The sequence below is a fragment of the Pan troglodytes genome, chromosome 23 (assembly GCF_028858775.2).
Source record: "Pan troglodytes isolate AG18354 chromosome 23, NHGRI_mPanTro3-v2.0_pri, whole genome shotgun sequence".
Lineage (NCBI taxonomy): Eukaryota > Metazoa > Chordata > Mammalia > Primates > Hominidae > Pan > Pan troglodytes.
Window position 1 is genome coordinate 48,286,613 of NC_086016.1, and position 27,576 is coordinate 48,314,188.

At 49.9% G+C, this 27,576-nt stretch overlaps 1 protein-coding gene across 1 annotated transcript in view; it reads left to right on the plus strand.

Moving 5' to 3' along the window:
- Positions 1-2,368: 2,368 nt before the first annotated feature.
- Positions 2,369-27,576, plus strand: part of GTSE1 (G2 and S-phase expressed 1) — a 34,751-nt gene continuing 9,543 nt past the window's right edge. The window contains exons 1-7 of the mRNA XM_009438623.5: positions 2,369-2,916; positions 3,365-3,464; positions 14,110-14,167; positions 14,279-14,903; positions 18,197-18,361; positions 19,948-20,071; positions 22,108-22,488. Coding sequence (XP_009436898.1) covers positions 3,386-3,464; positions 14,110-14,167; positions 14,279-14,903; positions 18,197-18,361; positions 19,948-20,071; positions 22,108-22,488 — 1,432 coding nt within the window. The 5' untranslated portion in view covers positions 2,369-2,916; positions 3,365-3,385. The remainder of the gene's footprint in view (positions 2,917-3,364; positions 3,465-14,109; positions 14,168-14,278; positions 14,904-18,196; positions 18,362-19,947; positions 20,072-22,107; positions 22,489-27,576) is intronic.

Here is a 27,576-nt window from a genome sequence, read left to right on the forward strand (position 1 = left end):
TTGAGCATCTGTGGTGCAGGCCTGGGGCTGGGTCCTGGGGAGATGGCTTCTCCTTGAACTTAAGGTAGGTGGGGCAGGCCAGGCGCAGTGGCTCACGCCTGTAATCCCACCACTTTGGGAGGCTGAGGTGGGTGGATCCCCTGATGTCAGGAGTTCGAGATCAGCCTGGCCAACATGGTGAAACCCTGTCTCTACTAAAAATACAAAAATTAGCTGAGCATGGTGGCACACGTCTGTAATCCCAGCTACTCGGGAGGCTGAGGCAGGAGAATCACTTGAACCTGGGAGGCAGTGATTGCAGTGAGCCAAGATCGTGCCATTGCACTGCAGTCTGGGCAACAGAGTGAGACTCCCATCTCAAGGGAAAAAAAAAAAAAAGTAGGTGGGGCATCTAGTCAAGAAAATGGGAGGCCAGGCGCAGTGGCTCACACCTGTAATCCCAGCACTTTGGGAGGCCGAGGCAGGTAGATCACGAGGCCAGGAGATCAAGACCATCCTGGCTAACACGGTGAAACCCCATCTCTACTAAAAATACAAAAAATTAGCCGGGCATGGTGGTGGGCGCCTGTAGTCCCAGCTACTCGGGAGGCTGAGGCAGGAGAATGGCGTGAACCCGGGAGGCAGAGCTTGCAGTGAGCCGAGATCGCGCCACTGCACTCCAGCCTGGGTGACAGAGCAAGACTCCGTCTCAAAAAAAAAAAAAAAAGAAAGAAAAGGGGTAATTATAGTAGTATTTACAGAGAGGCGCCTTCTCTACCCAAGAACTAGGGACACATCCTAAGGGGAGCCTCCTTCCCCTCTCCTGGTTCCAAGCAAGAAGACATGACTTGGCTGTGCAATTGGGAACCCTGGTCCCTCCTCCAGGAAGCCTTCTACCCCCCAACCCCCACTGCAGGCTGGTGAGGGTGCTGCCTCTGTGCCTCTCAGCCCTTGGCACTTGCCCTTGCTATTGCACCCCTGCCATGACCTCTCCAGGTCAGGGACAGCATCTGTCCCCAGCATCACCTGGCACATGGCCTGCACTGAGTAGCTGTCAGTGAAAGTTGGTGAATGAAGGCATAAATAAATGAAGTCAAACTCTGTATTAGGCCTTCTTGCATTGCTATGAAGAAGTACCTGACGCTAGGTAATTTATAAAGAGGTTTAATTGGCTCACAGTTCTGCAGGCTTTTCAGGAAGTATGGTGCTGGCATCTGCTTCTGGTGCAACCTCAGGAAGCTTAAGATCATGACATAAGGTGATGGGGAGCCAGTATATCACATAGTGAGAGCAGGAGTAAGAGAGAAGGGGAGGTCTTAGACTCTTAAATAACCAGATCTTGTGTGAACTAAGCAAGAACTCATCACCAAGGGGATGGTGCTGAACCATTCATAAGGGATCTGCCCTCACGACCCAATTACTTCCCACCAGGCCCCACTTCCAACATTGGGATCACATTTCAACATGAGATTTTGAGGGGACACACATCCAAACTACAGCAAATCCTATTGGGGGCAGAAATGAATCTGCCATACATAGGCCACACCTACTATGTGCTGACATGATACAGGGAGAGGAGTATCAGGAATGACTGTTGGGGATCCCTCTGCCATTCTCCCATGAGCAGACATCCCCAGGATGAGCTGAGGGGAATGCAATGAGCAGGCCAAACTCTTTCCAAGCTGTTTGACCACACCCACCTACCCCAGCACTCTCAGCCCCTGCCTGGTGCCCTGTGCTGAGCTGGGTGAGGCTGGGGAGACTGGTGAGTGAGGGCTGCCCTGCCCTTTTTGAGCCCCCAGTCTCCTGGTGAAGGAACATAGCAACATGGAGTGATTGGTGTGGATGATGCAAAACCAGGGACATGGGACCCAGAAGTGCCCGAGCCAGCCTGGAAGGCCTCTGCCCTGGGCCCCGGGTGGCTGTTTGCTGGACAGCTCTCCCCACAGCCTGCCCCAAATAAACAGCTTATCTTCGTCCCTGAAAATGGTGCTCTCGAGTTCCATCCTTTCCAGAGCGGGTCCTCCCAGACTCCTCTTCCTGCATCCTCCTCCATCCCGCTTAGTGACACTTTGCCGTGGGTGGAGCCCCTCATTTGATCCTCAAGCCCCCGAGGTGGGTATTATACCTCGTTCGCAGGCAAAGGCTCAAGCGAGGTCAGTCTTAAGTTGCTGCCCACTGACCCGTCTACCAGTCCTGTCCTTGCGTCTCCATGGCTCAGGTCAGGGTTATCCTATCTGCTTCCCACCTCTCTCCAATACATGCACTCCCCAAGGCAGGCTCCATCACCGGGCCCCAGCCCCTGGCTCTCTCCTCCAACGCAGCTCCCCAGGCGGCCTGTAAAACCCAGGACAGGCTCCCGCCACGCCCTCGGCGGTCCTCAGGCCTTGGCGGTTGGGGAAGCCCGCCAAGGGCGACGGTTCCCCTCCAGCCCCACAGGCTGTGCAGCTCCGGCAGTGAGTCTCCCTCAGGTCTCTGGGTCAGCCGGCGCCCCAGTGCGTGCCTCGGGGCAGGGATCCCGGCTTTTCACTACTGTTAGTAACAGCTCGCGCGCGCTGCTTCACAGCAGGTGGGGGAGCCTACTTTTAGTCTTCCCATCGACACCCTTAGATGGCAGTTTTAACTTTCTCCCTACACACAAGGAGCTGCTATACATGGTTCCGGCTTGACGCGGATACCTAGGTGACCCTTGGCGGCCAGGCCGGGCAGACTTCCGGGTGGGTGAGCCCTGGCGCTGTGCGGAGCCACTCGCTGCGCTGAAGCAGTGCGCATGCGCACTGGACGCTTCTTACCGGCGTCCTGACTACAATACCCAGGACGCACCCAGCCCGCCGCCTCTCGGAGCCCTTTTCAAACCGACCAATCGGCAACCCGCGTCTCCCGGCGCCGCGTTTAAATCCGTGCCGGAGGCGCGTCCTGCATCGTCTGCCGCTTTGGGTAAGGTGGGGTCAGGGTCGGGGGCGAGGCTTGCCCGGTGGGCCAGGTGCGGCGCGGTGCCCGCCGTTTTCGGGACGGGGAGGGGCCGCGCCCCGCCAGGAGCCGGGCCTGGGCTCGAGCAGGGGTCACTGAGGCCCCTCGCGCCGTGGTCGGGGATGCCGGGAGGTCCAGGGCTGCCCCCCAGGCAAACAGAGCCCCCAACACTCTGGCCCAGAAGCCGAGAATTCCGTTATCTCGTCTGATAGCGTTCGGGCTGACTCCCGGCCTGGCGGCACTCGGCCCCTGGGGTCCCCTGGGATGCGATCATTTCAGAGCGGCCCCCGCGCCGCCTCTCCCAGACCTGGCCGCGGCCTTCAGCTCTCTCTGCCTCTGTGAGCCGAGGGCTAAAGGAAGCCGGAGCCCTGGGCCCTGACACGTACTCACTTTCTGGCCCCGTTCCACCCTGCAGTGACTTCTGACAGCTCTCTCCATGGAAGGAGGCGGCGGCCGCGATGAGCCTTCAGCCTGCCGGGCAGGGGACGTGAACATGGATGACCCTAAGAAGGAAGGCAAGTCCTTGCTGCTGCGGCGCTGTTGTTGTTCAGGATGTTCGGTAGAGTGGAGGGTGATTTAATGTTTCCCTGAGAAATTCTTTCTCAAGTGCTCGACTTGTACTCTGCACCTGTGAAACACATGACATCTGCCTTCGTTTTCTGGTTTTCTTTCACCTCCTCCCCATTTTAAGCTTCATCACAGCCAGGATTCTCATCCGTTTTATTTACCGCAGTGCTCCCATGCCCTGAACAGCACCTAACACTTTGTGGGCTCTCAAATATTTATTGTATTGAATTCGATGTTTCCTTTTTTGTTTGTCGCTGGTTTCTGTTTGCTAAGACTTATTTAGGATCTTTGAGACCATGTTAATGAGTAAGCCTGGCCCCAAATCCCTTTCTTCTTGTGTCTTTGTCCGGTTTGGGTATCAAGGTGAGGGTACAGCTTCACAGAATGAGTTACAGGCCACACCCTCTTTTTCTCTCAAAGCGTTTTTATTTATTTATTTATTTATTTATTTATTGACGGAGTCTCGCTCTCTCACCCAGGCTGGAGTGCAAAGGCGTGATCTGTACTCACTGCAACCTCTCTCTCCTGAGTTGAAGGGATTCTCCTGCCTCAGCCTCCCTAGTAACTGGGATTACAGGCACCCGCTGCCACACCTGGCTAATTTTTGTATTTTTAACAGAGACGAGGTTTTGCCACGTTGCCCAGGCTGGTCTCGAACTCCTGAGCTCAGGCAATCTGCCTGCCTCGGCCTCCCAAAGTGCTAGGATTATAGGTGTGAGCCACCTCACCCAGCCTCACAAAGCATTTTGACATCCCTTTATCCTTCGTTTCTCACACTACCCAAGGATCCTTTCTTTTTGAGACCAAGTCTCACTCTGTCTCCCAGGCTGGAGTGCAATGGCATGATCTTGGCTCACTGCAACCTCTGCCTTTCGGGTTCAAGTGATTCTCCTGCCTCAGCCTCCCGAGCAGCTGGGATTACGGGCACCCGCCACCACACCTGGCTGATTTTTGTATTTTTAGTAGAGATGGGGTTTTACCATGTTCGCCAGGCTGGTCTCAAACTCCTGACCTCAGGTGATCCACCTGCCTAGGCCTCCCAAAGTACTGGGATTACAGGTGTGAACCACTACGCCCGGCCCCAAGCATCCTCAATGCCTCCATTTTGCAGGAAATGTCCTGGAGACTTTACAAATCAATGTTGCATCTTCATATCTAGCAAGGCGCTTGCCTCTGCACCCCTCTCCTCCTTCCTGTCATGTCCTTCCTTTCAAATATGTCCTTTCCACGTGCATACTGCACCCCCTGCTCCTTCTTGAGGCCTTCCCCACTTCCGTTGACCTGGCTTCATTTCCTTACTTTTCCCCTGTCCACTACTGGATCATGCGCATCCACATACAGATAATGTTCCCTTGTCTCACTTGTCGCCACGTCTCCTCCGTTGCCTCTCCATTGCTGTGTTTCTCCTTCCAAGCCAAACTTTGAGAGCTTTCTCACTTGTTATGCCATTTTTTTCCGCCTCTCAATCCCTCCCATTCCGGCTTCTGTCCTTACCACTCCATTCAAGCTGCTTTCATCAGTCGTTGACGACTTCCACATTGCTGAATCTCTTTTCACTTTTCTATCGCCAGTCAGCTTTTCAGTAACATTCGTCCTTCTGGAAACTTCCCTTGCTTGGAGTCCAAGACGCTCTTGGTTTTTTCCTCCTGCCTCTCTGGCTGGTGTATCTTTTCTCTGTGGGGGGCTCCCCCTCTGCTGTCTTCTGAGGCTGATTTCCCCAAGACCTGCTCTGGGACCGCTTTGTGCTTTCGCCCTCAGGGCAGTCAGCATTCCAATAGCTGTGCAGCGTATCTGCTCTCTGCGGCACCCACGTTTTGTCTTGAGCGCAGCCTCTCCTCCGAGCTCTGGGCTTGTATATTCACCTGCCTATTTGGCGTCTTCACATGCACGTCTCATCTCAAACTTGTCATACCCCCTCTGCATCTGCACACCCTGTTCTTTTTGTCTTTCTCATCACCCATTTTATTTCTCCATTTCACCCAGCTGTGCAAGCTGAGAACCTCCTACATTCATGCCATCACCAACTAACGTCTTCTCCACCTTCAGAAGATATCCTGAATCCGTCTACAGACTCTCCATCTCCATCCACATGCTGCTGTCTGGGTCTCAGCCACGCTGTCTCACCTGCTTCTACTTCCCGTTGGCTAATATGTGCATTTGTAATGTCAGGGGATATTACCTGCTTCCTTTCGGATACACTTTCTACACAGTAACGTCACCTTTTAAAAACACAAGTTAGATTATAAAGCTCTTTTCTTTTCTTTTTTTCTTTTTTCTTTTTTTTTTTTTTTGAGACAGAGTCTCACTGTTGGCCAGGCGGGAGTGCAGTGGCGTGATCTCGGCTTACTGCAACCTCTGCCTCTTGGGTTCAAGCAATTCTCCTGCCTCAGCCTCCTGAGTATCTGGGACTACAGGCGCCCGCCACCACGCCCGGCTAATTTTTTTTTTTTTTTTAGTAGAGATGGGGTTTCACTGTGTTAGCCAGGATGGTCTCAATCTCCTGACCTCGTGATCCGCCCGCCTGGGCCTCCGGAAGTGCTGGGATTACAGGCATGAGCCACTGTGCTCAGCCTTTTTTTTCTTTTTGAGATGGAGTCTCGTTCTGTCTCCAGGCTGGAGTGCAGTGGCGACATCTTGGCTCACTGCAACCTCCGTCTCCTGGGTTCAAGTGATTCCCCTGCCTCAGCCTCCTGAGTAGCTGGGATTAAAGGCATGAGCCACCATGCCCAACTAAGTGTTGTATTTTCAGTAGAGACGGAGTTTCACCACGTTGGTCAGGATGGTCTCGAACTTGACCTCAAGTGATCCGCCTGCCTCAGCCTACCACTGTGCTGGGATTACAGGCATGAGCTACCACGCCAGGCCTAAAGTTCTTTTCTTAAAGCCCGGTAATAGTTTCCTATCCCACTTTGGAGAAAATAAGAGCTCCTTGCCATGGCTTGCAAACCCTCTGTGATCTGACCCAACTTGTGTTTTCACCTCTTCCAGCCACTCTGACTTCTGACCCGTTCCTCTCACACACGCTTTGATATTTTCTCAGAGGTGTTCCCACCTCTACATGTCTCTCACCGCACTGCCTGAGGCACCCTCCAGGGCGGGCTGCATGTACCCCAAGCCTGCCTGGCACCTAGCGAAGGATGTGGTCTGTTGTGGTCTCATGTGTTTGCAGGATGAGCAAGTCAGCCAGCCCGGGACCCCTCGGAGCCAGTCACAGAGCCTAGAGCAGAAGACTGCTTCCCTGAGTTCTGGTCCTGGATTCTTTTTCCACGCCAGACCATTAGAAGTTTCTGAAATTGACTTCCTAATTTAGAGGTGTAAAAAGTGAAATGTCTCCCTCTCTATATCTCTAAGTCACCTACTTGCCCTTCCAAGGGCCATCGATGTCATCAGTCTCTTGGGTATCCTTCCAGACATAATTTGTGCAGGTGCAAGCCAACACGCATAGAGTGTTGCATCCCCCTTTCCATATAGCATGGAGAGCCCTGTCCTGTATCTTGTTTTTCAGGCTTAATTTATCTTGATGAATATTGTGTATCAACGCATGAAGAGCGTTACTAGTTTTTGTACCTATATAGGGTTCCACCTTGGGGATATGTCATTCATCTCATCTGCTGTGGGTGAATGTTTAGTTTGTGCCTAGAGTCTTGCTGTTACCAATGATGCTGCAGTAAATAACTGTGGACACCGCATAACTGCACAACACATTGCTTTCCACACCTGTGAGTGTCTGTAGGATACACTTGCAGAAGTAGACTTGCTGGGTCGAAGAGGGTGTGTGTTTCTTACTTCGATAGGTACTGCCAGGCCCTCTAGAGAGCTGTGATAATTTACACCTTCCCCAGCAGTGTAGAAATTGTCTCTTTCCCCACAACCTTGCCTATAGTTCATACATCTTTGAGTTTTGCCAGTCATATAGGTGAAAACTGCATTCTCAGAGTAAGTTTATTTTTAATTACTTTTTTTTTTTTTTTTTTTTTGAGACAGAGTTTCCCTTTTGTCCCCTAGGCTGGAGTGCAATGGTGCGATCTCGGCTCACTGCAAACTCCCCCTCTCAGGTTCCAGCAATTCTCCTGCCTCCGCCTCCCAAGTAGCTGGGATTACAGGCACCTGCCACCAACGCCTGGCTAATTTTTTGTATTTTTAGTAAAGATGAGGTTTCACCATGTTGGCCAGGCTGGTCTCGAACTCCTGACCTCAGGTGATCCACCCGCCTCGACCTCCCAAAGTGCTGGGATTATAGGTGGGAGCCACAGCGCCCAGCCTCATTACTCTTATTTTTGAGTGAGGCTGAACTTCTTGCCATCTATTTAAGAATGTTTCGGCCAGGTGCGGTGGCTCACGCCTGTCATCCCAACACTTTGGGAGGCCAGGGTGGGCGGATCACCTGAGATCGGGAGTTCGAGACCAGCCTGACCAACATGCAGAAACCCCGTCTCTACTAAAAATACAACATTAGCCAGACATGCTGGTTCATACCTGTGATCCCAGCTACTTGGGAGGCTGAGGCAGGAGAATCGCTTGAATCCGGGAGGCAGAGGTTGCGGTGAGCCGAGATCGCGCCATTGCACTCCAGCCTGAGCAACAAGAGTGAAACTCCGTCTCAAAAAAAGTAAATAAATAAAAATAAAAAAGAATGTTTTGTTTTATTTTCTGTGAACTTTATGTTTGTATCCTTTTTCTATCTTTATTAGATTATTAATTTTTTATTACTTTATAGATATGCTTCATGAATTAGCCCTTTATGAACTGAGTTGCAAATATTCTTTTCCCCTTTTCTTGTTTAACTTATTGTGATTTTTGCCACACAGAGATGTTACAAATTTTAATGTTTGAAGGTCAATCTTTTATTTTTTATTTATTTATTTTCTGAGACACGTTCTTGTTCTGTTGCCTGGGCCTGAGTGTAGTGGCGAGATTGTGGCTCACTGCAGCTTTGACCTCCCAGGCTCATGCGATCCTCCTTCCTAAGCATCCCTGGTAGCTGAGACTACCACGCCCAGCTAATTTTTGTATTTTTTGTACAGACAAGGTCTCCCTATGTTGCCTAGGCTGGTCTCAAACTCCTAGGCTCAAGCGTTCCTCCCACCTCAACCTCCCAAAGTGCTGGGATTACAGATGTGAGCCACTGGGCCCAGCCGATCAATCTTTGGTAGCTTCCAGTTTAGTGTCATAGTTAGAAGTCCACACTCCCAAGTTACAAAAGTTTCCTCATAGCTGATTCTTGTTTGTTTAGGGCTTTGGTTTTTTTCCATTAAGTCCTTGATTTGTTTGGAATTAGGCCTGATGTGGTGTGAGGCATGGACCAAACTTAGCTGGCATTTTTCCAGATGATTATGTAGTTTATTTTAATACCATTTTTTCACTTTCCCTCTTTTTTTTTTTTTTTCTTTGAGATGGAGTCTTGCTCTGTCACCCAGGCTGGAGTGCAGTGGCGCGATCTTGGCTCACTACAAGCTCCGCCTCCCAGGTTCACGCCATTCTCCTGCGTCAGCCTCCCAAGTAGCTGGGACTACAGGCACCCGCCACCACACCCGGCTAATTTTTTGTATTTTTTAGTAGAGATGGGGTTTCACCGTGTTAGCCAGGATGGTCTCGATCTCCTGACCTTGTGATCCACCCTCCTCGGCCTCCCAAAGTGCTGGGATTACAGATGTGAGCCACCCTGCCCGGTCTACTTTCCCTCTTTATTTGATATGTTACTTTTATGATATGCCAAGTCTTCTTTATATCCATTTTGCATATTTCTTGTTAGGTTTGTTTATCGTTATTTTGCATCTTTCGTTGCTGCTAGAAACGAAGTATTTTCTTCCATGTTATCTTCTCACTGTTCTTTGTAGATATGAAAGCTGTTGATTGCTCTGTAATGATTTTGTCCTTAGCCATGTTCTTTTATCCTTTTACTACTTATAGTAGTTTCCAGTTGATCTTCTTGATTTGTTTCTCGTGTCTATAATCATGGCATCTGTGCAGTGTGATCATGTTACCTCCACATTCCTTCCTTTGCCTGACTGTGTTGCTTTATGTGTCCAGAACAGTGTTAAGAATTGTGCTTGGAGATGTCATTGCCACGTGCCTGGCTTTAATGGAATTGCTTCTGTGGTTTTTCATTAAGTCCAATACTGGGTTATGGGTTAATTTCCAAGTAAATGGTAGTCGTAGGTGTGCTATTCATGAGCATTTCTATGTGTTTGTCTTCTGGGCATGTAATAGAATTGTACTCCCTGTTCACTTGAAATTCAGTTGGCTCTGGTGACTCACTTGGCCAGTGAAATGGGAATGTTGTCATGTGTGTCATTTCTGGGTGGAAATCTTCAAGAACCAGTGTGGAATTGGTTCTTTTCCTTCCTGCCATGGAGACCAGCAGTGTTCCTGATGGTGGAGGCTCCATCAGTTGGGGTCCTGGAGTGAGGAGGCCAGGGAGCAGGGCCCCAGCCTACCCCTCTGCAGACATATAGTTTGAGTGAGAAATATACCTTTGTGGTTTTTGGTTTGTTTTGAGACAGTGTCTCTCGCTCTATTACCCAGGATGGAGTGCAGTGGCTTGATCATAGCTCACTGCAGCCGCAAGCTCCTGGGCTCAGCATCCTGAGTAGCTGGGACTACAGGTGTATGGCACCATACCCCGCTCATTTTTTTTTTCTTTTCGTAGAGACGGGGTCTCGCTATGTTGCGAGGGCTGGCCTTGAACCCCTGGGCCTCAAGTGATCCTCCTTGGCCTCCCAAAGTGCTGGGATTACAGGCACAGGCCACCATACCTGGCCTACCTTTGTTGTTTTAAGGGTTGTTACTTCAGCATGTTAGCCTATCCTAACTGGTAAGATCAATTTGTTCCTGTCTTTAGAAGGAATACTTCTGACGTTATCCCACTGAACCTAATGCTGGCTTTGGGTTGAGACGGGGATTTCCTTATATATCTATTACTTTTTATTAAGAGCCTCTAAAATCAAGAATGTATGTTGTATTTTATCATATGCCCGTTCAACATATGAGCAGACGATCATGGTTTTCTCTTTAGCTCTAGTAATAAAATGATTATATGAGTAGATTGTATGCTATGAAACCATCTCACAGTCATGAAATGCAGGGAGCTTGGTTGTGTTATGTTATTACCACTTTAATGTTTGCAGGATTCTTTTTGCTGGTATTCTTGTTAAAGAGTTTGATGTTAGGCCAGGTGTGGTAGCTCATACCTGTAATCCCAGCACTTTGGGAGGCCAAGGTAGGAGGAATGCTTGTTCCCAGCAGTTTGAGACCAGCCTGGGCAACATGAGGAGACCCCATCCATCTCTACAAAAAATACAAATATTAGCCAGGCATGGTGGTGCGTGCCTGTAGTCCCAGCTACTCGGGAAGCCGAGACAGGAGGATCCCTCGAGTCCAGGAGTTCGAGGCTGCAGTGAGCTATGATTGCACCACTGTACTCCAGCCCGGGTGACAGAGCGAGACCCTGTCTCAAAAAAAGAAAAAGGATTATTATGCTGATGTAAGTAAGGCTGGTCTTTACTTTCTTTATTGATCAGTTTCTAGGTTTTTTGGTAACATACTTGTTAATCCTCTGGAGTGATGTAAATAGTATTGGAATTATTTGTTCTTTAATGTTTTGATACAATTATCCTATGAATCTAGTTGGGACGCTTTTTTGGAGAGGATAGCTCTTTAATAAATTTTACCAGTTATTTTATGATTATTGAAGTATTAAGATTTTCCCTGTCTTCTGGAGTCAGTTTTATAAATAAGTACATTTAGACAATTTAAATAAAAAATAGACTGGATGTGGTGGCTCATGCCTGTAATCCCAGCACTTTGGAAGGCCGAGATGGAGGGATCACGAGATCAGGAGATCGAGACCATCCTGGCTAACATTGTGAAACCCCGTCTCTACTAAAAATACAAAAAATTAGCTGGGTATGGTAGCACGTGCCTGTAGTCCCAGCTACTCGGGAGGCTGAGGCAGGAAAATCGCTTGAACCTGGGAGGCAGAGGTTGTAGTGAGCCAAGATCACACCACTGCACTCCAGCCTGAGTGACAGAGTGAGACTCCATCTCAAAAAAATAAAAAGAATATACCAAGTGCAGTGGCTCACGCCTGTAATCCCAGCACTTTGGGAGGCTGAGGCAGGTGGAACACAAGGTCAGGAATTTGAGACCAGCCTGGCCAACATGGTGAAACCCCATCTCTACTAAAAATATGAAAATTAGCCCGGTGTGGTGGCGCGCTCCTATAATCCCAGCTACTCAGGAGGCTGAGGCAGAAGAATCTCTTGAACCTGGGAGGCGGAGGTTGCAGTGAGTCAAGATCACCCCACTGCACTCCAGCCTGGGCAACAGAGTGAGACTCCATCTCAAAAAAAAAAGAATAAATAAAATTATATTTTCCTAGAAAATTATCTCTTTCAGCCAAGTTCTTAGGTTTATGTGCATGAAGTTGACAGATGTGCTTATGGATCTTTTCATTCCCTCTCTGTGTGGTTATTTCTCTTTTCTTTCTTTTGTGCATTTGTTCTGACTTCTCCTTGATTAGGTAATTAAGAGTAATTGATTAATTAGGACCAAATTAGGATATTAGTATATTTTCAAATTTTATGATTTTTGAGAAGCATGCTGTGTTGTTATTTTTATTTATTTTTTTATTTTTTTGAGACACAGTCTCACTCAGTCGCCCAGGCTGGAGTGCAGTGGCGCGATCTCTGCTCACTGCAAGCTCCGCCTCCCGGGTTCACGCCATTCTCCTGCCTCAGCCTCCCGAGTAGCTGGGACTACAGGCACCTGCCACCACGCCCGGCTAATTTTTTGCATTTTTTGTAGAGACAGGGTTTCACCATGTTAGCCAGGATGGTCTCGATCTCCTGACCTCGTGATCCGCCCGCCTCGGCCTCCCAAAGTGCTGGGATTACAGGCGTGAGCCACTGCGCCCAGCCTGTTTTGTTTTGTTTTTTGAGACACAGTCTTGCTGTGTCACCCAGGCTGGAGTGCAATGGTGCGATCTTGGCTCACTGCAACATCTACCTCCGAGGTTCAAGCAATTCTCCTGCCTCAGCCTCCCCAGTAGCTGGGATTACAGGTGCACACCACCACGCTCAGCTAATTTTTTTATTCTTTACTTTTGGTAGAGATGGGATTTTGCCATGTTGGCCAGGCTGATCTGGAACTCCTGACCACAAATCATCTGCCTGCCTCAGCCTCCCAAAGTGCTGGGATTACAGGTGTGAGCCACCTTGCCCGGCCTTCATTGTTTATTAAGATAAAAACATTTATGGGAGAGCTTTATAAGCTTTACAGTATTGAGTAAATACTGTATTTCAGTGCATTTTGATAAATATTTGCTAAGTGTCCAGGCCCTTAGCTGGACATTTGGGAATTTGGGTTAGTGTTAGACACTGTTATCTTGGAGGAGCTTATATAGTCTAGTTGGGGCCATAGAAGGGTCAAGAGGCACTCACAGAGGCTAGTGCAGTGGTAGAAGTGAGGTCCAGGCACTGCGGGAGCCTTGCGGGGAGCTGGGGGAGGTAGCAGGTGCCCCTCCAGAGGGACCCACTAACCTGGAACTTGTGATCTGTTTTAGAGGGACCTGGACAGACAGGGCCATGCCAGCTGTGATAGAATTATGGATGGGGTGGGGTACAGAGTAATTTCATCTGAGGGTTCAGGAAGGATTCCAAGAAGCAATGGTGGTCAACAAATTCTTATTGAGTCCCTACTCCGTGCATTTGAGTAATATTAAATTCATTGTTGAACTATGAATAGATGTTTTGTAGCTTGTAAGAGGGGAATTTAATTCTAGGGGAGCTGAGGAAGGTGGTCTTTTGAAAATGTTCTATACCTGGAAAATGACTTATCTCTTCTTGAAAAGCTAGTTGAATGAGTCAGTGAATGCATTTTAGATTATATCTTAAAAGTAAGGACCTAAGCTTTTGGGTGGCTTAGTGAACATAGAATGGCTGATGTAATTTCTTTTTTTTTTTTTTGAGACAGAGTGTCTTTCTGTCACCCAGGCTGGAGTGCAGTGGTGCCATCTTGGCTTACTGCAACTTCCGCCTCCTGGGTTCAAGCGATTCTCCTGCCTCAGCCTCCGAGTAGCTGGGACTACAGGTGTGCGCTACCATGCCTAGCCAATTTTTGTATTTTTAGTAGAGACGGGGTTTCACCATGTTGGCTAGGCTGGTCTTGATCTCTTGACCTCGTGATCTGCCCGCCTAGATGTCCCAAAGTGCTGGAGTTACAGGCATAAGCCACCGCCCCCAGCCAGCTGATGCAATTAAAAAAAAAAAAAACTGGCCAGGCATGGTGGCTCACGCCTGTAACTCCAACACTTTGGGAGGCCACGCCAGGAGGATCACTTGAGGCCAGGAGTTCGATACCAGCCTGGTCAACATAGCGAGACTTCGTCACCAGAAAAAATTTAAAAATTTTTTTAAAAAGGAAAAAATATAACTTAGAGCCCCCTATGAAAAACTAAATTAGCATCATGACAGGATACACTTTGGGGAGTGAAATTTCACAGTACCTTTATTTAATTCCAAGCTATAGAGCCTGGTAATATTTTTCTCTTTATCTGCTGTGGCACTAAAATAACAGTGGATTTTTTCCCTCTAGACATTCTTCTTTTGGCCGATGAAAAATTTGACTTCGATCTTTCATTGTCTTCTTCAAGGTAAACAAATGAGTTTTCTTCCCTTGCCGTGGGCATAACCACATTCAGTAAAGTCTTTCCTTTAAATGCCAGTGTTATGAGTTATTAATCATTCTTTTTTTAAACAAATAGTGCAAATGAAGATGATGAAGTCTTCTTCGGACCCGTTGGACATAAAGAAAGATGTATTGCTGCCAGCTTGGAATTAAATAATGCGGTTCCCGAACAGCCTCCGTTGCCCGCATCTGAGAGTCCCTTTGCCTGGAGCCCTCTGGCCGGGGAGAAGTTCGTGGAGGTGTACAAAGAAGCTCACTTACTGGCTTTACACATTGAGAGCAGCAGCCGGAACCAGGCAGCCCAAGCTGCCAAGCCTGAAGACCCTCGGAGCCAGGGCGTGGAAAGATTCATACAGGAGTCAAAATTAAAAATAAACCTCTTTGAGAAAGAAAAGGAAATGAAGAAAAGCCCCACGTCTCTTAAAAGGGAGACATACTACCTGTCAGACAGCCCCTTGCTGGGGCCCCCTGTGGGTGAGCCTCGGCTCTTGGCCTCCTCCCCGGCCCTGCCCAGCTCTGGTACCCAGGCCAGCCTCGCCCGGGCGCCGGGGCCTCCGCGCTCTGCTCATGCTTTGCCCAGGGAATCATGCACTGCTCATGCTCCAAGTCAGGCAGCGACTCAGAGGAAGCCCGGGACCAAATTGCTGCTGCCTCGAGCGGCCTCTGTTAGAGGAAGAAGCATCCCTGGGGCTGCGGAGAAGGTAAATGCCACAGCAGAGCACCGGCCTGGGGAGCCCCCACTCCTTGCCCCTCAGCCCTCTCACAGAAGCCACATGGGGAAAGCCCTGGAGGTGGCGAGGCTCTGAGGCCTACAAAACACAGGAATGCGGAGTCCAGGAAAAGCAGTTGCCAATAGGGAGCTGATGTGGGGGTGGCTTGGATAAGTTGGGTTGACCTAATACTTCCTCCTAAATTCTGTCTGAAGTTGTTCCTTTTGTTTTGTTACAATGCTGGATATACCACACAGTAGGGATTTCATTTGCTTTAACAAGCAACCTCTTCCAAAAACTCCCCTCCCCTGCAATAGCTGCTAGTCAGCCTCCTTGACCGTGCCTCAGTTTACACTGCATTCCTCCTGGGCAATGAGTGAGGTGAGCTTTCCTGGGAGGTGGCAGTTGACAGGGGTGCCTTTGGGTGCAGTCTGCCTACTCTGGGACACTGAGGGTCCTGGAGGTCTGGGGGAAAGGTGGGTGTGAGCACAGGACTTGCTGCCAGGGCTGCCCGATCTGGCTTTTGCTCGGGAGAGGCCGCAGAGAGGAAGATGGGGCGGGTGGGAGCCCCGGGGCCCACTTGCAGCCCATTCCCAGCTCTGCCCCCTCCCCTGGGCAGCACGTACAGAGGAATGACCCTGGGTGGGGCTGATAGGAGGTGCAGCCAAATGCAGAATGCTCAGCAAGGGCCCAGAAATTCCTTTACCCCCACCAAGCCCATCTCCTGAGCCACGTGACTCCCTGTGGTGAGAGCCAAGGATGGAAGGCAGTCGAGGTGCAGCCGCCACGCCACACACTGCCCTTGACAAGGAGGTATGCCCAGCACTGCCACCCCCAACAGCTGGGGCCTGTCCCTTGGTCCTGCAAACTCCTTTATTTGGAGCCCGTCTGGGATGTAGATTCCTACCGTGATGTTTCTAGAATGAGTAGGATGGGTCTTGCTGTGTGGAGCACACGTGGACTCGGGACAGGGATTGTGCATGTAGCACGCGTGGACTCGGGGAGAGAGCTGGTGTGATTTGGGCTGCTCCAGACCCATCGAAGTATCTCTTTTGATCTCCTGGTCCTGGGTGGTGAGCTGGGGTCCAGAGAGCTTGTTCCCAGTGGACAGGGCACTGTCCACACAGCTGAGATGCACTCATGCACACGTGGGAGCCCCACCATGTCCTGCATGTTTCTCTGGGAGAAGTCACTTCTAGAGTGGCTCATGGCACATGCTCACTCCTGTGAGGAGTCGTTAGCAATGGGTGGACCACTTGAGTGTAACACCTCCTTACAAGTGTGCTTGCCAGACAACTGCTAGGATGCCTAAAGGAAGAAGAAAAAGAAAATAACAGGTGTTATTTTGAGGATGAGGATGTTGTGGAGGATGAGGAGAAGGCTGAGGATGTGGAGAAGCTGGAAGCTCACGCACTTCTGGTGGGACCGTGAAATGGGGCAGCTGTTGTGGAAACAGTTTGGCAGCTCCTCAAAAAACTAAATGTAGAGGGTCCCATGGGACCCAGCAATTCCACTCCTTAGTACACAGACCTGAGAGAATTGAAACCATATCCACAGAAAAATCCACATGCAGATGTTCAAAGCAGCATTATTCATAACAGCCAAAAAAGTAGGACCAACCCAGGCATCCAGCAAATGATGAGTGGGTAATGAAAATGCAGTCTATCCAAACAATGGTTTATTTTTGGCAATAAAAAGAAACACTGCTGGGCGTGGTAGCTCACACCTGTGATCACAGCACTTTGGGAAGCCAAGGTGGGCGAATCACCTGAGGTCAGGAGTTTGAGCCCAGCCCGGCCAACATGGTGAAACCCCGTCTCTACAAAAAAATACAAAAATTAGCCGAGTATGGTGGTGCACACCTGTAATCCCAGCTACTTGGGAGGCTGAGGCAGGAGAATCGCCTGAACCCAGGAGGTGGAGGTTGCAGTCAGCCAAGATGGCGCCACTGCACTTCAGCCTGGGAGACAGAGCGAGACTCCGTCTCAAATAAAAAAAAAGAGAGAAACAGTACTGATACATGCTTAACACAGACGACCCTTGAAAACATTTTGCTCAGTGAGAGAGGCCATAACAAAAGGTCCCATGTCGTATGCTTCCATTTATATGAAATGACTATGACAGGCCAATGACAGAGGCGTGGTTGAGTGCTTCCCTAGGTGGGGCTGGGGAGGATGAGGGAATGGGGAGAACCACTAATGGGTACAGGTTGTTTTGTTTTGTTTTGTTTTGTTTTCTGAGACAGAGTTTTGCTCTTGTTGCCAAGGCAGGAGTGCAATGGTGCAATCTCGACTCACTGCATCCTCTGCCTCTCGGGTTCAAGCAGTCCTCCTGTGTTAGCCTCCCGAGTAGCTGGGATTACAGGTGCCCGCCACCACGCCCGGCTAATTTTTGTATTTATAGTAGAGACAGCGTTTCATCATATTAGTCAGGCTGGTCTCAAACTCCTGACCTCAGGTGATCTGCCCGCCTCGGCCTCACAAAGTGCTGGGATTACAGGCATGAGCCACTGCGCCCGGCCGAGTACAGGTTCTTTTTTGGGACACCACTATATTTTAAGATTAGCTTGCGCTGGTTGTACAACATAACAGATCTACTAAAAACCACTGAAGTATACTGTTTAAAATAGTGAATTTTATGTTATGAGAAGTATCTCAGTTTTTAGAAATGCTATAAAGGGAAAAAGTTACTGCAGCGTCTTTATCACTCTGAGCTTCTATTGCTGTTACCTTATTAACTCTCCTGTTATAAGGGGGCTATTTATGTAAGTATAAATTAGTTCCATGAATGCCCTTGTCCCTAAATATGTCAAGAACTTATGTTTTGACTCTGCTGGCCAAAGAAAATGGCTTTCAGTACTAGACCAAGAAGATTTATTGCAATTGAGCAGCTTCTCTGGTAGAGATGATCATTTAATGGATGAGTCCTTTCTGTACAGCATTTTAAAATTTGTGTAACTAGACCAGCTTTCTCATTATCATTCTTAAATAAGGATCCTGACTGGGGAATGGCTTTAGAGAACCTCTCTCCTATTAATGATCTGTGTAGGTATCATTTGATGCTGTTTTTAATGAGGAAGCGAAATCCATCATCACTTTTGTCCATAGTGATTTGGTGGAGGATGTGAACTGCTTGCCCTGTTCCCTTCAATCTAGCTGATGAATGGAGGAGCATGTGTAGCACCGGGGAAGATGGGGCCTGGGCTCGCTCTGAATGGAAGCCTGAGTATCTCTGTACATTGTTAAGCGCTAGACAGTTCTCACAGTTCAAATTAAAATTTTCAGCCCAAGAAAGAGATTCCAGCTAGTCCTTCCAGGACAAAAATCCCAGCTGAGAAGGAATCCCACCGGGATGTTCTCCCTGACAAACCTGCCCCGGGTGCTGTCAATGTGCCGGCCGCCGGAAGCCACTTGGGCCAGGGCAAGCGGGCGATCCCTGTTCCAAACAAGGTGAGTTGGCTGCTGGGGCCCAAACTTGTGGTTGCTGGGAATGAGGTGGCAGCTGTGTGTACAAGTGCTTTGGATTAAAATCCCAGCATTTTGGGAGGCCAAGGTGGGAGGATCACTTGAGCCCAGGAGTTCAAGACCAACCTGAGCAACATGATGAAACCCATCTCTACAAAAAATACAAAAATTAGCTGGGCATGGTGGTGAGCAACGGCAGTCCCAGCTACTCGGGAGGCTGAGGTGGGATGATTGCTTGAGCCCAGGAGGTCGAGGCTGCAGTGAGTCATAATCACGCCACTGCACTCCAGGTTGGGTGACAGAACAAGACCCTGTCTCAAAAAAAAAAAAAAAAGAAAGAAAAAGAGGTGGAAAAGTTGAAAATACACCCACAAGAGGCAGCCTGCAAAATACGTGCAAAGAATACTGGCTTCGCAGTGTGCACTGATGGCTAGCCTCTGCCCTGGGAGCTGTGTGGGTTGGGAAAAGTCAGCGTCTCGGAGCCCCAGTTTGTAGGTGGGGATATTCCGTTTCCCTCATGTAGAGTTCTTGAACAGATGACATGAGATGTTGATGTTTTGAAAACAGCAGCTGGGTGCAGTGGCTCACACATGTAATCTCAGCACTTTGGGAGGCTGAGGCGGGAGGATCACTTGAGCCCAGGAGTTTGAGACCAGCCTGGGCAACATAGTGAGGCCCCCATCTCCATTAAAAAATAAAAATCAGCCAGGCATGGTGGTGCATGCCTGTGGTCCCAGCTATTTGGGAGGTTGAGGTGGGAGCATTGCTTGAGCCCAGGAGGTCAAGGCTGCAGTGAGCTGTGATCATGCCACTGCATTCCATTCCAGCCTGGGCAACAGAGTGAGACCCTGTCTAAAAAAAAAAAGGAAAAGAAAGAAAGAAAATTGCGGTTCCTCACAGGCATGGAGACTACCAGCCACATCTTTGCCACTTATTTTCTGGCATTGGCGGTAAACCAAGCTGTGTGTACTGGCAGTTCTTGTTAGAACTGCCCAAAGCTGGGCCCTGCAGCTGCTGACTCATGGGGTCTGGGTTGGGGCCCCAAATCTGCATTTCTGCTAGCTCCCTAATGTGGTCCTCATGCAGGGGTTTGAAGACTACACTTTGAGAAGTGCTGCTTGACTTTTTTCTTCTTTAAATTCAAGATGATAATCATTAGATTATTTTAAAATAGTAAAAACACCAACTTTTTTTGTTGTTGTTGTTGTTGAGACGGAGTCTCACTCTGTCGCCCAGGCTGTAGTGCAATGGCACGAGCTCAGCTCACTATAACCTTCACCTCCTGGGTTCAAGCAATTCTCCTACCTCAGCCTCCCGAGTAGCTGGGACTACAGGTGCCTGCCACCATGCCCAGCTAGTTTTTATATTTTTAGTAGAGACAGGGTTTCACCATATTGGCCAGGCTGGTCTCAACTCCTGACCTTGTGATCCTCCGGCCTCAGCCTCCCAAAGTGCTGGGATTACAGGCGTGAGCCACCGTGCCCAGCCAAAAACCCCTTACTTTTGCAGACACAAGTAATAGGTAAATAATGAGATCTTTGCTGATTCTGTTTTTTCACATTTTGCCCCAGTTGGGGCTGAAGAAGACCCTGTTGAAAGCACCCGGCTCTACCAGCAATCTCGCAAGGAAGTCCTCCTCGGGGCCTGTTTGGAGCGGGGCATCCAGTGCGTGCACATCCCCAGCAGCGGGCAAAGGTGAGGCAGCCGGCATCATGCTTGGACCCACATCTGGCCAGGTGAGGCCTGGAGTGCTGCTCAGGCCTTGGAGACTGTTTCTACAGAACCACTTAGGCTTGGCAGGACGTCCCGGAGGGCGTGCTGTGTGCGGTGGACCAGGCTGTGGACTGAGTTGCTGTACCTGCCCTCAGTGCCTCTGTCCCATGAGGAGGGCACACTCAGATGGGTGGCTTCAGTCTACGGGGTACACATGGCCAGAAAGCGTGTATGATACCCCATGCCTGAGAACATGGAAGGACACTGGAATCACCCTTATGTCCATGTCATGAGACACCAGTTTTAAAATAGGACTATTCCAGATAATTTAGGGCATATGGCCCCCATAACTCCTGGGTGCCTGTTTAAATCCATGCTCCCACACCTGTTTGAGGTCAAGCCACATTTCAACCTTGCCAAGCCACAGCTGCCATCTAGTGGTAAGGGAAAGCCTTCGCCTTTCTGCTCTTCAGAGCGAAATCCTCTTCAAGGTGCATTGGCCATGTGGCGTCTCGGGGTCGTTCAGGGCAGCATGGTGTGGATTGTGTTCACAAAATGTAAAAAGTGGGCCGGGCGCAGGGGCTCACGCCTGTGATCCCAGCACTTTGGCAGGCCAAGATGGGTGGATCGCTTGAGCCCTGGAGTTTGAGACCAGCCTGGCCAACGTGGTGAAACCCTGTCTCTACTAAAAACACAAAAACTAGCCGGGCATGGTGGCGGGTGCCTGTAGTCCCAGCTACTCGGGAGACTGGGCCACGAGAATCGCTTGAACGCGGGAGGCAGAGGTTACCGTGAGCCGAGATTGCATCACTGCACTCCGTCTCAAAAAAAAAAAAAAAAAAAAAAAAAATGATAAGTGTGAACTCTCTAATCAGATTGATCTGATCTGGAATTCTGACTCTGCCATTCTGTGATTAAGAGAGGTTTGTGTCCTTATCTTTATAGACTGAGGTGATGACCTCCTGAGCTCAAGCAATCCTCCCACCTCAGCCTCCTGAGTAGCTGGGACTACAGGCACATGCCACCACACCCAGCTAATTTTTGTGGGGTTTTTTTTTTTTTGAGATGGAGTCTCACTCTATTGCCAGGTTGGAGTGCAGTGGCGCAATCTTGGCTCACTGCAACCTCTGCCTCCCGGGTTCAAGTGATTCTCCTGCCTCAGCCTCCCAAGTAGCTGGGACTACAGGCACCTGCCACCACGCCCGGCTAATTTTTGTATTTTTAGTAGTGACGGGGTTTCACCATGTTGGCCAGGATGGTCTCGATCTCTTGACCTCATGATCCGCCTGCCTCGGCCTCCCAAAGTGCTAGGATTACAGGCACGAGCCACTGCGCCTGGCCCACATTTTTGTGTTTTTTGTAGAGAGGATGGTCTCACTATATTAGCCAGGCTGGTCTCGAACTCCTGGCCTCAAGTGATCTCCTGCCTTGGCTTCCCAAAGTGTTTGGATTACAGGCGTGAGCCACCACTCCTGGGCCTAAAGTTTTTCTTTAAGAATCCTTTACCAGATCGTCTGCGTATATTGGTAGCTCAGTATTTATTACCCTAGTTTATCTGGTCTTCTATTTTAAATAGTGCTTATGGTTAATATGACCCAGCCTCCTTGTAATTTTAAAGGAATCAACCAGTAACAATTGCGTCTTTTTTCCTTGTTCCCTGCCCACCTCTGTGACCAGACAGGTGAGACATGTGACTAGACTATCCCCTTCCATCTGCTCAACTAATGTAGATTTCTCCTGCCAACATAATCAACGAAGATAGGAGAGCTTGAATTTATGCATGCTTATGTACATGTTAGTAATTATTTTGAGAATAAGTACCTTAGAATACACTCAGCTAAGCTAAAAGCTGCCTGAGCCATCCTGTGTTTGATGATGTTGCCTGAAGGGCTTATAGAATATTGTTAACGTGTCTTATGTTTAAGGTAGATATGCTAAAGACAGCATAACTTCTGTGTGTTTGTTAAATAGCTTCATAATTTTATAATAATGTGATTTTTGTGTGTATACCCTTCTAGCTAAATCAAGTGAATTTGCAAGTATTCCTGCAAATAGCTCCCGGCCTCTGTCAAACATCAGCAAGTCAGGCAGAATGGGACCCGCCATGCTGCGGTCAGCTCTGCCTGCAGGCCCTGTGGGGGCACCCTCCTGGCAAGCCAAGCGGGTCGATGTTTCTGAGCTGGCAGCGGAGCAGCTCACGGCACCCCCCTCAGCATCCCCCACCCAACCCCAGACTCCGGAAGGTGGCGGCCAGTGGCTGAACTCCAGTTGCACTTGGTCAGAATCTTCTCAATTGAATAAGACTAGAAGTATCAGACGGCGAGATTCCTGTCTAAATTCCAAGACAAAGGTTATGCCTACTCCTACAAATCAATTTAAAATTCCTAAGTTTTCTATTGGTGAGTAATAGATACATTTTAATGTGTCTTTAAAAAATACTGAAGAAATTGCATTTAAAGTTTTAAACAATTATTGATGGCAGTGATGGTGTTTTTAGTTCTTTCCTCCGACAGTGCTTTCAGGTGTGACCCGCTGTCTTCTCGCCCACGTTGTTTTGGGGGGTCAGTGGAGGCTCCCCGAATGTCTTACGTTCGTTCCTGTGTGTGTGACACCCCGGTGCTCGTAGGCTGCTTATAAGGTTTTCTCTTTAGTGTTACTGTCGGCGATTTGATTATTATGTGCTTTGAGGTGGCTTTCTTTGTCTTTATCCCGCTGAGGGTTTCTTAAGCTTCTTTGATCTGTGGGTTGGTTTTTTTCAGCAAATTTGGAAAACGTTGGCCATTATTTCTTCAGCTATCTTTTCCTCTTTCCACTTTATTTCCTAGGACTCTAATCACATCTATTTCAGGCCTCTTGACGTTGTCTCACAGGACACCAAAGCTCTGTTCTTTTTTTATTTCAGCCTTTTTTCTTTTTCTTATCTTTTTTCTTTTCTTTCTTTTTTTTTTTTTTTTTTTTGTTTTTTGTTTTTTGAGACGGAGTCTCGCTCTGTCACCCAGGGTGGAATGCAGTGGCGCGATCTCGGCTCACCGTAACCTCCACCTACCGAGTTCAAGCAATTCTCCTGCCTCAGCCTCCCGAGTAGCTGGGATTACAGGTGCCCACCACCACACCCAGCTAATTTTTTTTTTGTATTTTTGGTAGAGATGGGGTTTCGCCATGTTGGCCAGGCTGGTCTCCAACTCCTGACCTCAAGTGACCCACCCATCTCAGCCTCTCAAACTGCTGGGATTACAGGCGTGAGCCACCGTGCCCGGCCCAGCCTTTTTCCTTGAGCTACGGTTTGGGTAGTTTCTGTTGTCAGATATCATTTCTTCTGCAGTGCCTAATAGCTGTGAAGCCCATCCAGTTAACTTCGTTTCTAACATAATAGTTTCCCCTTATTTCTTCTCATGGTACTTGGGTTTTCTTTTACATCCTCGTGAGCAAATTGATAATGGTTTTAGGGTCTACGATTCTTCTCATACCATCTTCCCCATCATTTTGGGGTCTGTTTCGACTGACTAATTTTGTTTCCGGGTTTTGGCCTCATTTTTTTCACAAGTTTTTCTTGGTTGTTGGATATTGTCAGGTGTACACTTTTGAATGTCTGGATTTTGTTGTCTTTCTCTGAGGAGTTGGGTTGGGCTTGGCAGGCAGTTAAGGTGCAGACCATCCTTCCGAGGCTTTTTATGCTTTGAAGTGGTGGGTCTAGCATAGCCTTTCTGCCTCCTGCCACCGGCGTCCTTCCCAAGGCCTCTGCTGCACACCCGTGTGTCCCGCAAGGCCCGCGAGACCCCTGCACTCCTGCTGCTGCAAGATGACGCCTTCTCGGCCCTGTGAGCTCCGCTCGTTGCTCCCTGGTAAGACGGCGGTTTCTCGGCCCTGTGAGCTCCGCTCATTGCTCCCTGGTAGTTGCTCTTCTCTTGACCTTGAGGACTCCTGCCCTGCACCTGTGCACTGCCTGGTGCTCAGCCAGAGACTCGAGATTCCCCTTGGGTTCCTAGAGCTCGTTCTGTCGGAGTAGCCCCCTCCTCTCTAGTTTCTGGCCCTCAGATTGCAGCCACCTCAGCCTCCTGAGCTCCAGCCACTGCCTTCTCCAGTCAGTGAGGCCACTGGCCCCAGCAGGTGTCTGGCCATTAGTGGGTGGGTGTTTGTAAAGTTTTCATGAATTATTTGAACAATTGTGTGCAATGCAGAAAGTTCTCAGAGCTGACTTAAGGTGAGAGGAGCGTCCTGGCCTCCTCTGTCAGGCAGATCTGCCCTCTGGGTGCTTGAGGATTTTAAGTTCTGGCAGTGCCGGCCAGCACAGGCAGCCTGCAACTCCCAGAAACTGCATTCTGAGTCCTGCTATAGGAACAAGCTGTTCTGCTGAGTGTCTTCTCTGTGCTGGAATGCTTTGGGGGACAAGGGACATCATGATAAGACAGACCTACTCTCACTGAATTTCTGTTTAATAGGAAAAGATACGCAATGTTATCAGATGAGCAGGCCTGCAGATCCTAGCACAACAAAGCGACTAAGGGAAGATGGTGTCCTGGAGCTGGCGTGTTTGGGGAGGAATTTGCATCGGGTGGTTCTTTGGCAAAGATGGTCAGGAGGTGACACGGGACTGAGATCTGAATCAGGAGACTGAGGCAGCCGGTAGGAAAGTGCAAGGGGGAGCACTCCAGGCAGAGGCAATGGCGAGTGCAGAGGTCCTGGGGCAGGAAGGCGCGGGGCGCGCTCTGGGAGCAGCACGGGGGCCGGAGGGTGGGAGTGCAGCCGCTGCGGTTGGGATTCCGCGTAGACGTGCGACAGCTGGTCAGTACTCCTTGGTGTCAGGGACCCAGGCTTCCTCCATCCTGTGTTGCCGTGATGAGCTTCTCATCCTCGTGGTCTAGTGTGGCTGCACCGGCTCTGGCCCTCGTACCTCCCGGCAGGAAGCCTTCTTCTAGGTGAAGAAGAGCAAATCCCCACCTTTCAAGGACCCTCACTGCAAGTTGTCCCTGTGACTCCGTTTGTGTCCCATTGATCACGACGCTTCCCTGCACAGGATGCTAGGACACGTTGTCTTTATTCTGCACACAGCTGAAATTTCTTACTGAGAAGAAGAGGAAAGTAGCTGTTGAACAAAAACTAGCAACCTCAGCCAGTCAGTGACCGAGGGGCAGGGTAAGAAGAGATGAAGACGGAGGGGCAGCCCGAGGCCGGCTCCCAGAGCGCCGCATGACCAGAGCGGACCAGAGCGTCAGTACAGGAGGACGTGCATACGAGAGATCAGAGCAGAGCGACTTGATCTTCAGAAGGTCCCTCCACAGAGGGAAGAGCAGAGTCTCTGGGCCGAAGAGTGGTGGGGAGGGTAATGCGGACCTGGCCCTCACTGTGTTGGGGAGGAAGCTAGTGCTGGGGAAGGAGGCTGGAGCGCTGCAGTCTGCCTGACGTTCTGGTAGCTTAGGGCTCATGTGGCAGTGCAGAGAGGGACTCGAGTGTCCCTGAGGTTCTGGCGGAACCTGGGTGCTGCCGCTCATGTGACAGGAGGGCTGGAAGAGGCAGCGGGCAGAGTCCACGGCCCCATTTTGGAAGTAGTGAGGATGAGAGGCCACTTAGGCTGCAGCTGAGGGGTGGAGCAGGCTGAGAGCTCAGAGGAGAAGCCACAGCTGGAGACCTCAGTGTAGGTTTCAACAGCAGAGAGCTGAGTTTGTAGAGATGGGAGCTGTGAGCTGGGCACGGTGGCTCACGCCTGTAATCCTAGCACTTTGGGAGGCCGAGGTGAGCAGATCACCTGAGGTCAGGAGTTCGAGACCAGCCTGGTCAACATGGTGAAACCCTGTCTCTACTAAAAATACAAAAATTAGCCAGGAATGGTGGCGCATGCCTGTAATCCCAGCTACTTGGGAAGCTGAGGCAGGAGAATCACTTGAGCCAGGAGGCAGAGGTTGTAGTAAGCCGAGATGGTGTCACTGCACTCCAGCCTGGGCGACAGAACGAGACTGTCTCAAAAAAAAGAAAAGAAATGCGAGCTGTGACTGGGTGGGTTCTGCAGGGACACCCTACGGCCCAGGTCACGTGGAGGTGTGTTCAGTAGTGTTTGCTTCCCTTCTGCCTGAATGCCTGGAGCCAGGACATGCGTCTGCCATGTCTCTCCTGACCACGTTGGCACAAGTGTCGGCTGGTCTCCTGGCTGTCGGGCTGCTTGATGCCACAGGACTTCTGCTAATCCCAAATTCCCTGTTGGCTTTGCCCTGTTTCCCAGACCGTGTCCCTGCGGGCTCCTTACGCACCTCTCAGATGTGCATTTCACCTTCAGCAGGCGGTTCCTCCTCTCTCCACAATGCTGGGAACAGGACTGTCTCTTGCACACCTTTGGTCATTCATCAGGGTCAAAACTGGTCCCACAAACTCAGCACTGGCCGGAAGAGAGGCCCCAAGGGAGCGGCCACGCTGTTGGGAACACACAGCTCTGGGAGGCACGTGGTGGTGCGCACTTTTTGGCTGAGAGCACTGGTGGTGTTGCTCATTGGCTGTGACACCAGCTGTCACCGTGGAGGAGAGGTGAGGGCTGAGGGCACTCACAGCGTGGGACCACATGAATGGTGCCCTGTAGTGGAGCCTTTCATATGTGCACTTTCTCAAAATACTCGAGGCAAGCAGCATTCTTTGTAAAACAGTCCAGTTACAAATGTTGCTATTTACTATGAGTCCACGCTGCCGGGTCACCCAGAGGATTGAGACTTGGAATTCCGGCTTTGGAGTTTGCCTCCCCGGTACTGGGAGCTGCAGTGGAGACGCGCCGTCCAGGTTTAGGGAAGAGCTGATGTGGGCCTGGGAGGTGTGTGTGCTCAGGCGGCCCTAGGGCAGTCGTGAGGGTGTCAGGAGATGACTTGTTTGTGTTCTGTTTCATAAGAATGACCTTCCCGTGCCACCATGGAAGCTGCTGAAGAGTGCGCTCCACCCAGCTGAGGGAGAGGACAACCGAGAGGAAGGGGTCTCGGGAGAGAGGGAGCCAACACGGGAGGCGGCAAGGGAGAGGGAGGCGGCGAGGGAGAGAGAGGTGGGCTTGCCTCCACACCCGCCAGGAGTGACCAACTTGGGTCTCACAAAGACCTCTGTGAATGGTGCGGGGTCAGTGACCCAAGAATGTTCCCAAAAGACAGGGATTATGGGATGATTTAGTCACAGACCACCCCACTCCATAAAAGAAAACAAACACCAGCCTGGGCGACACAGTGAGACCCCGATTCTACAAAAAAATTTTCAAAAACATTTAGCTGGACATGGTGCTGGGCACCTGTAGTCCCAGCTACTTGGGAGACTGAGGCAGGAAGATTACTTGAACCCAGGAGTTCAAGGCTGCAGTGAGCAGTGATCAAGCCACTGCACTCCAGCCTGGGTGACAGAGCAAGACCTTGTTTCTTGTAAGAAAGAAAAGAAACAAACAAACTGAAAACGGAGGTGGAGAGAGGGTGGGAGCATGTTTGGCTCAGCTGTGTGTGAGCTGTGCGCCTCTCCAGTGCTGGGGTGAACAT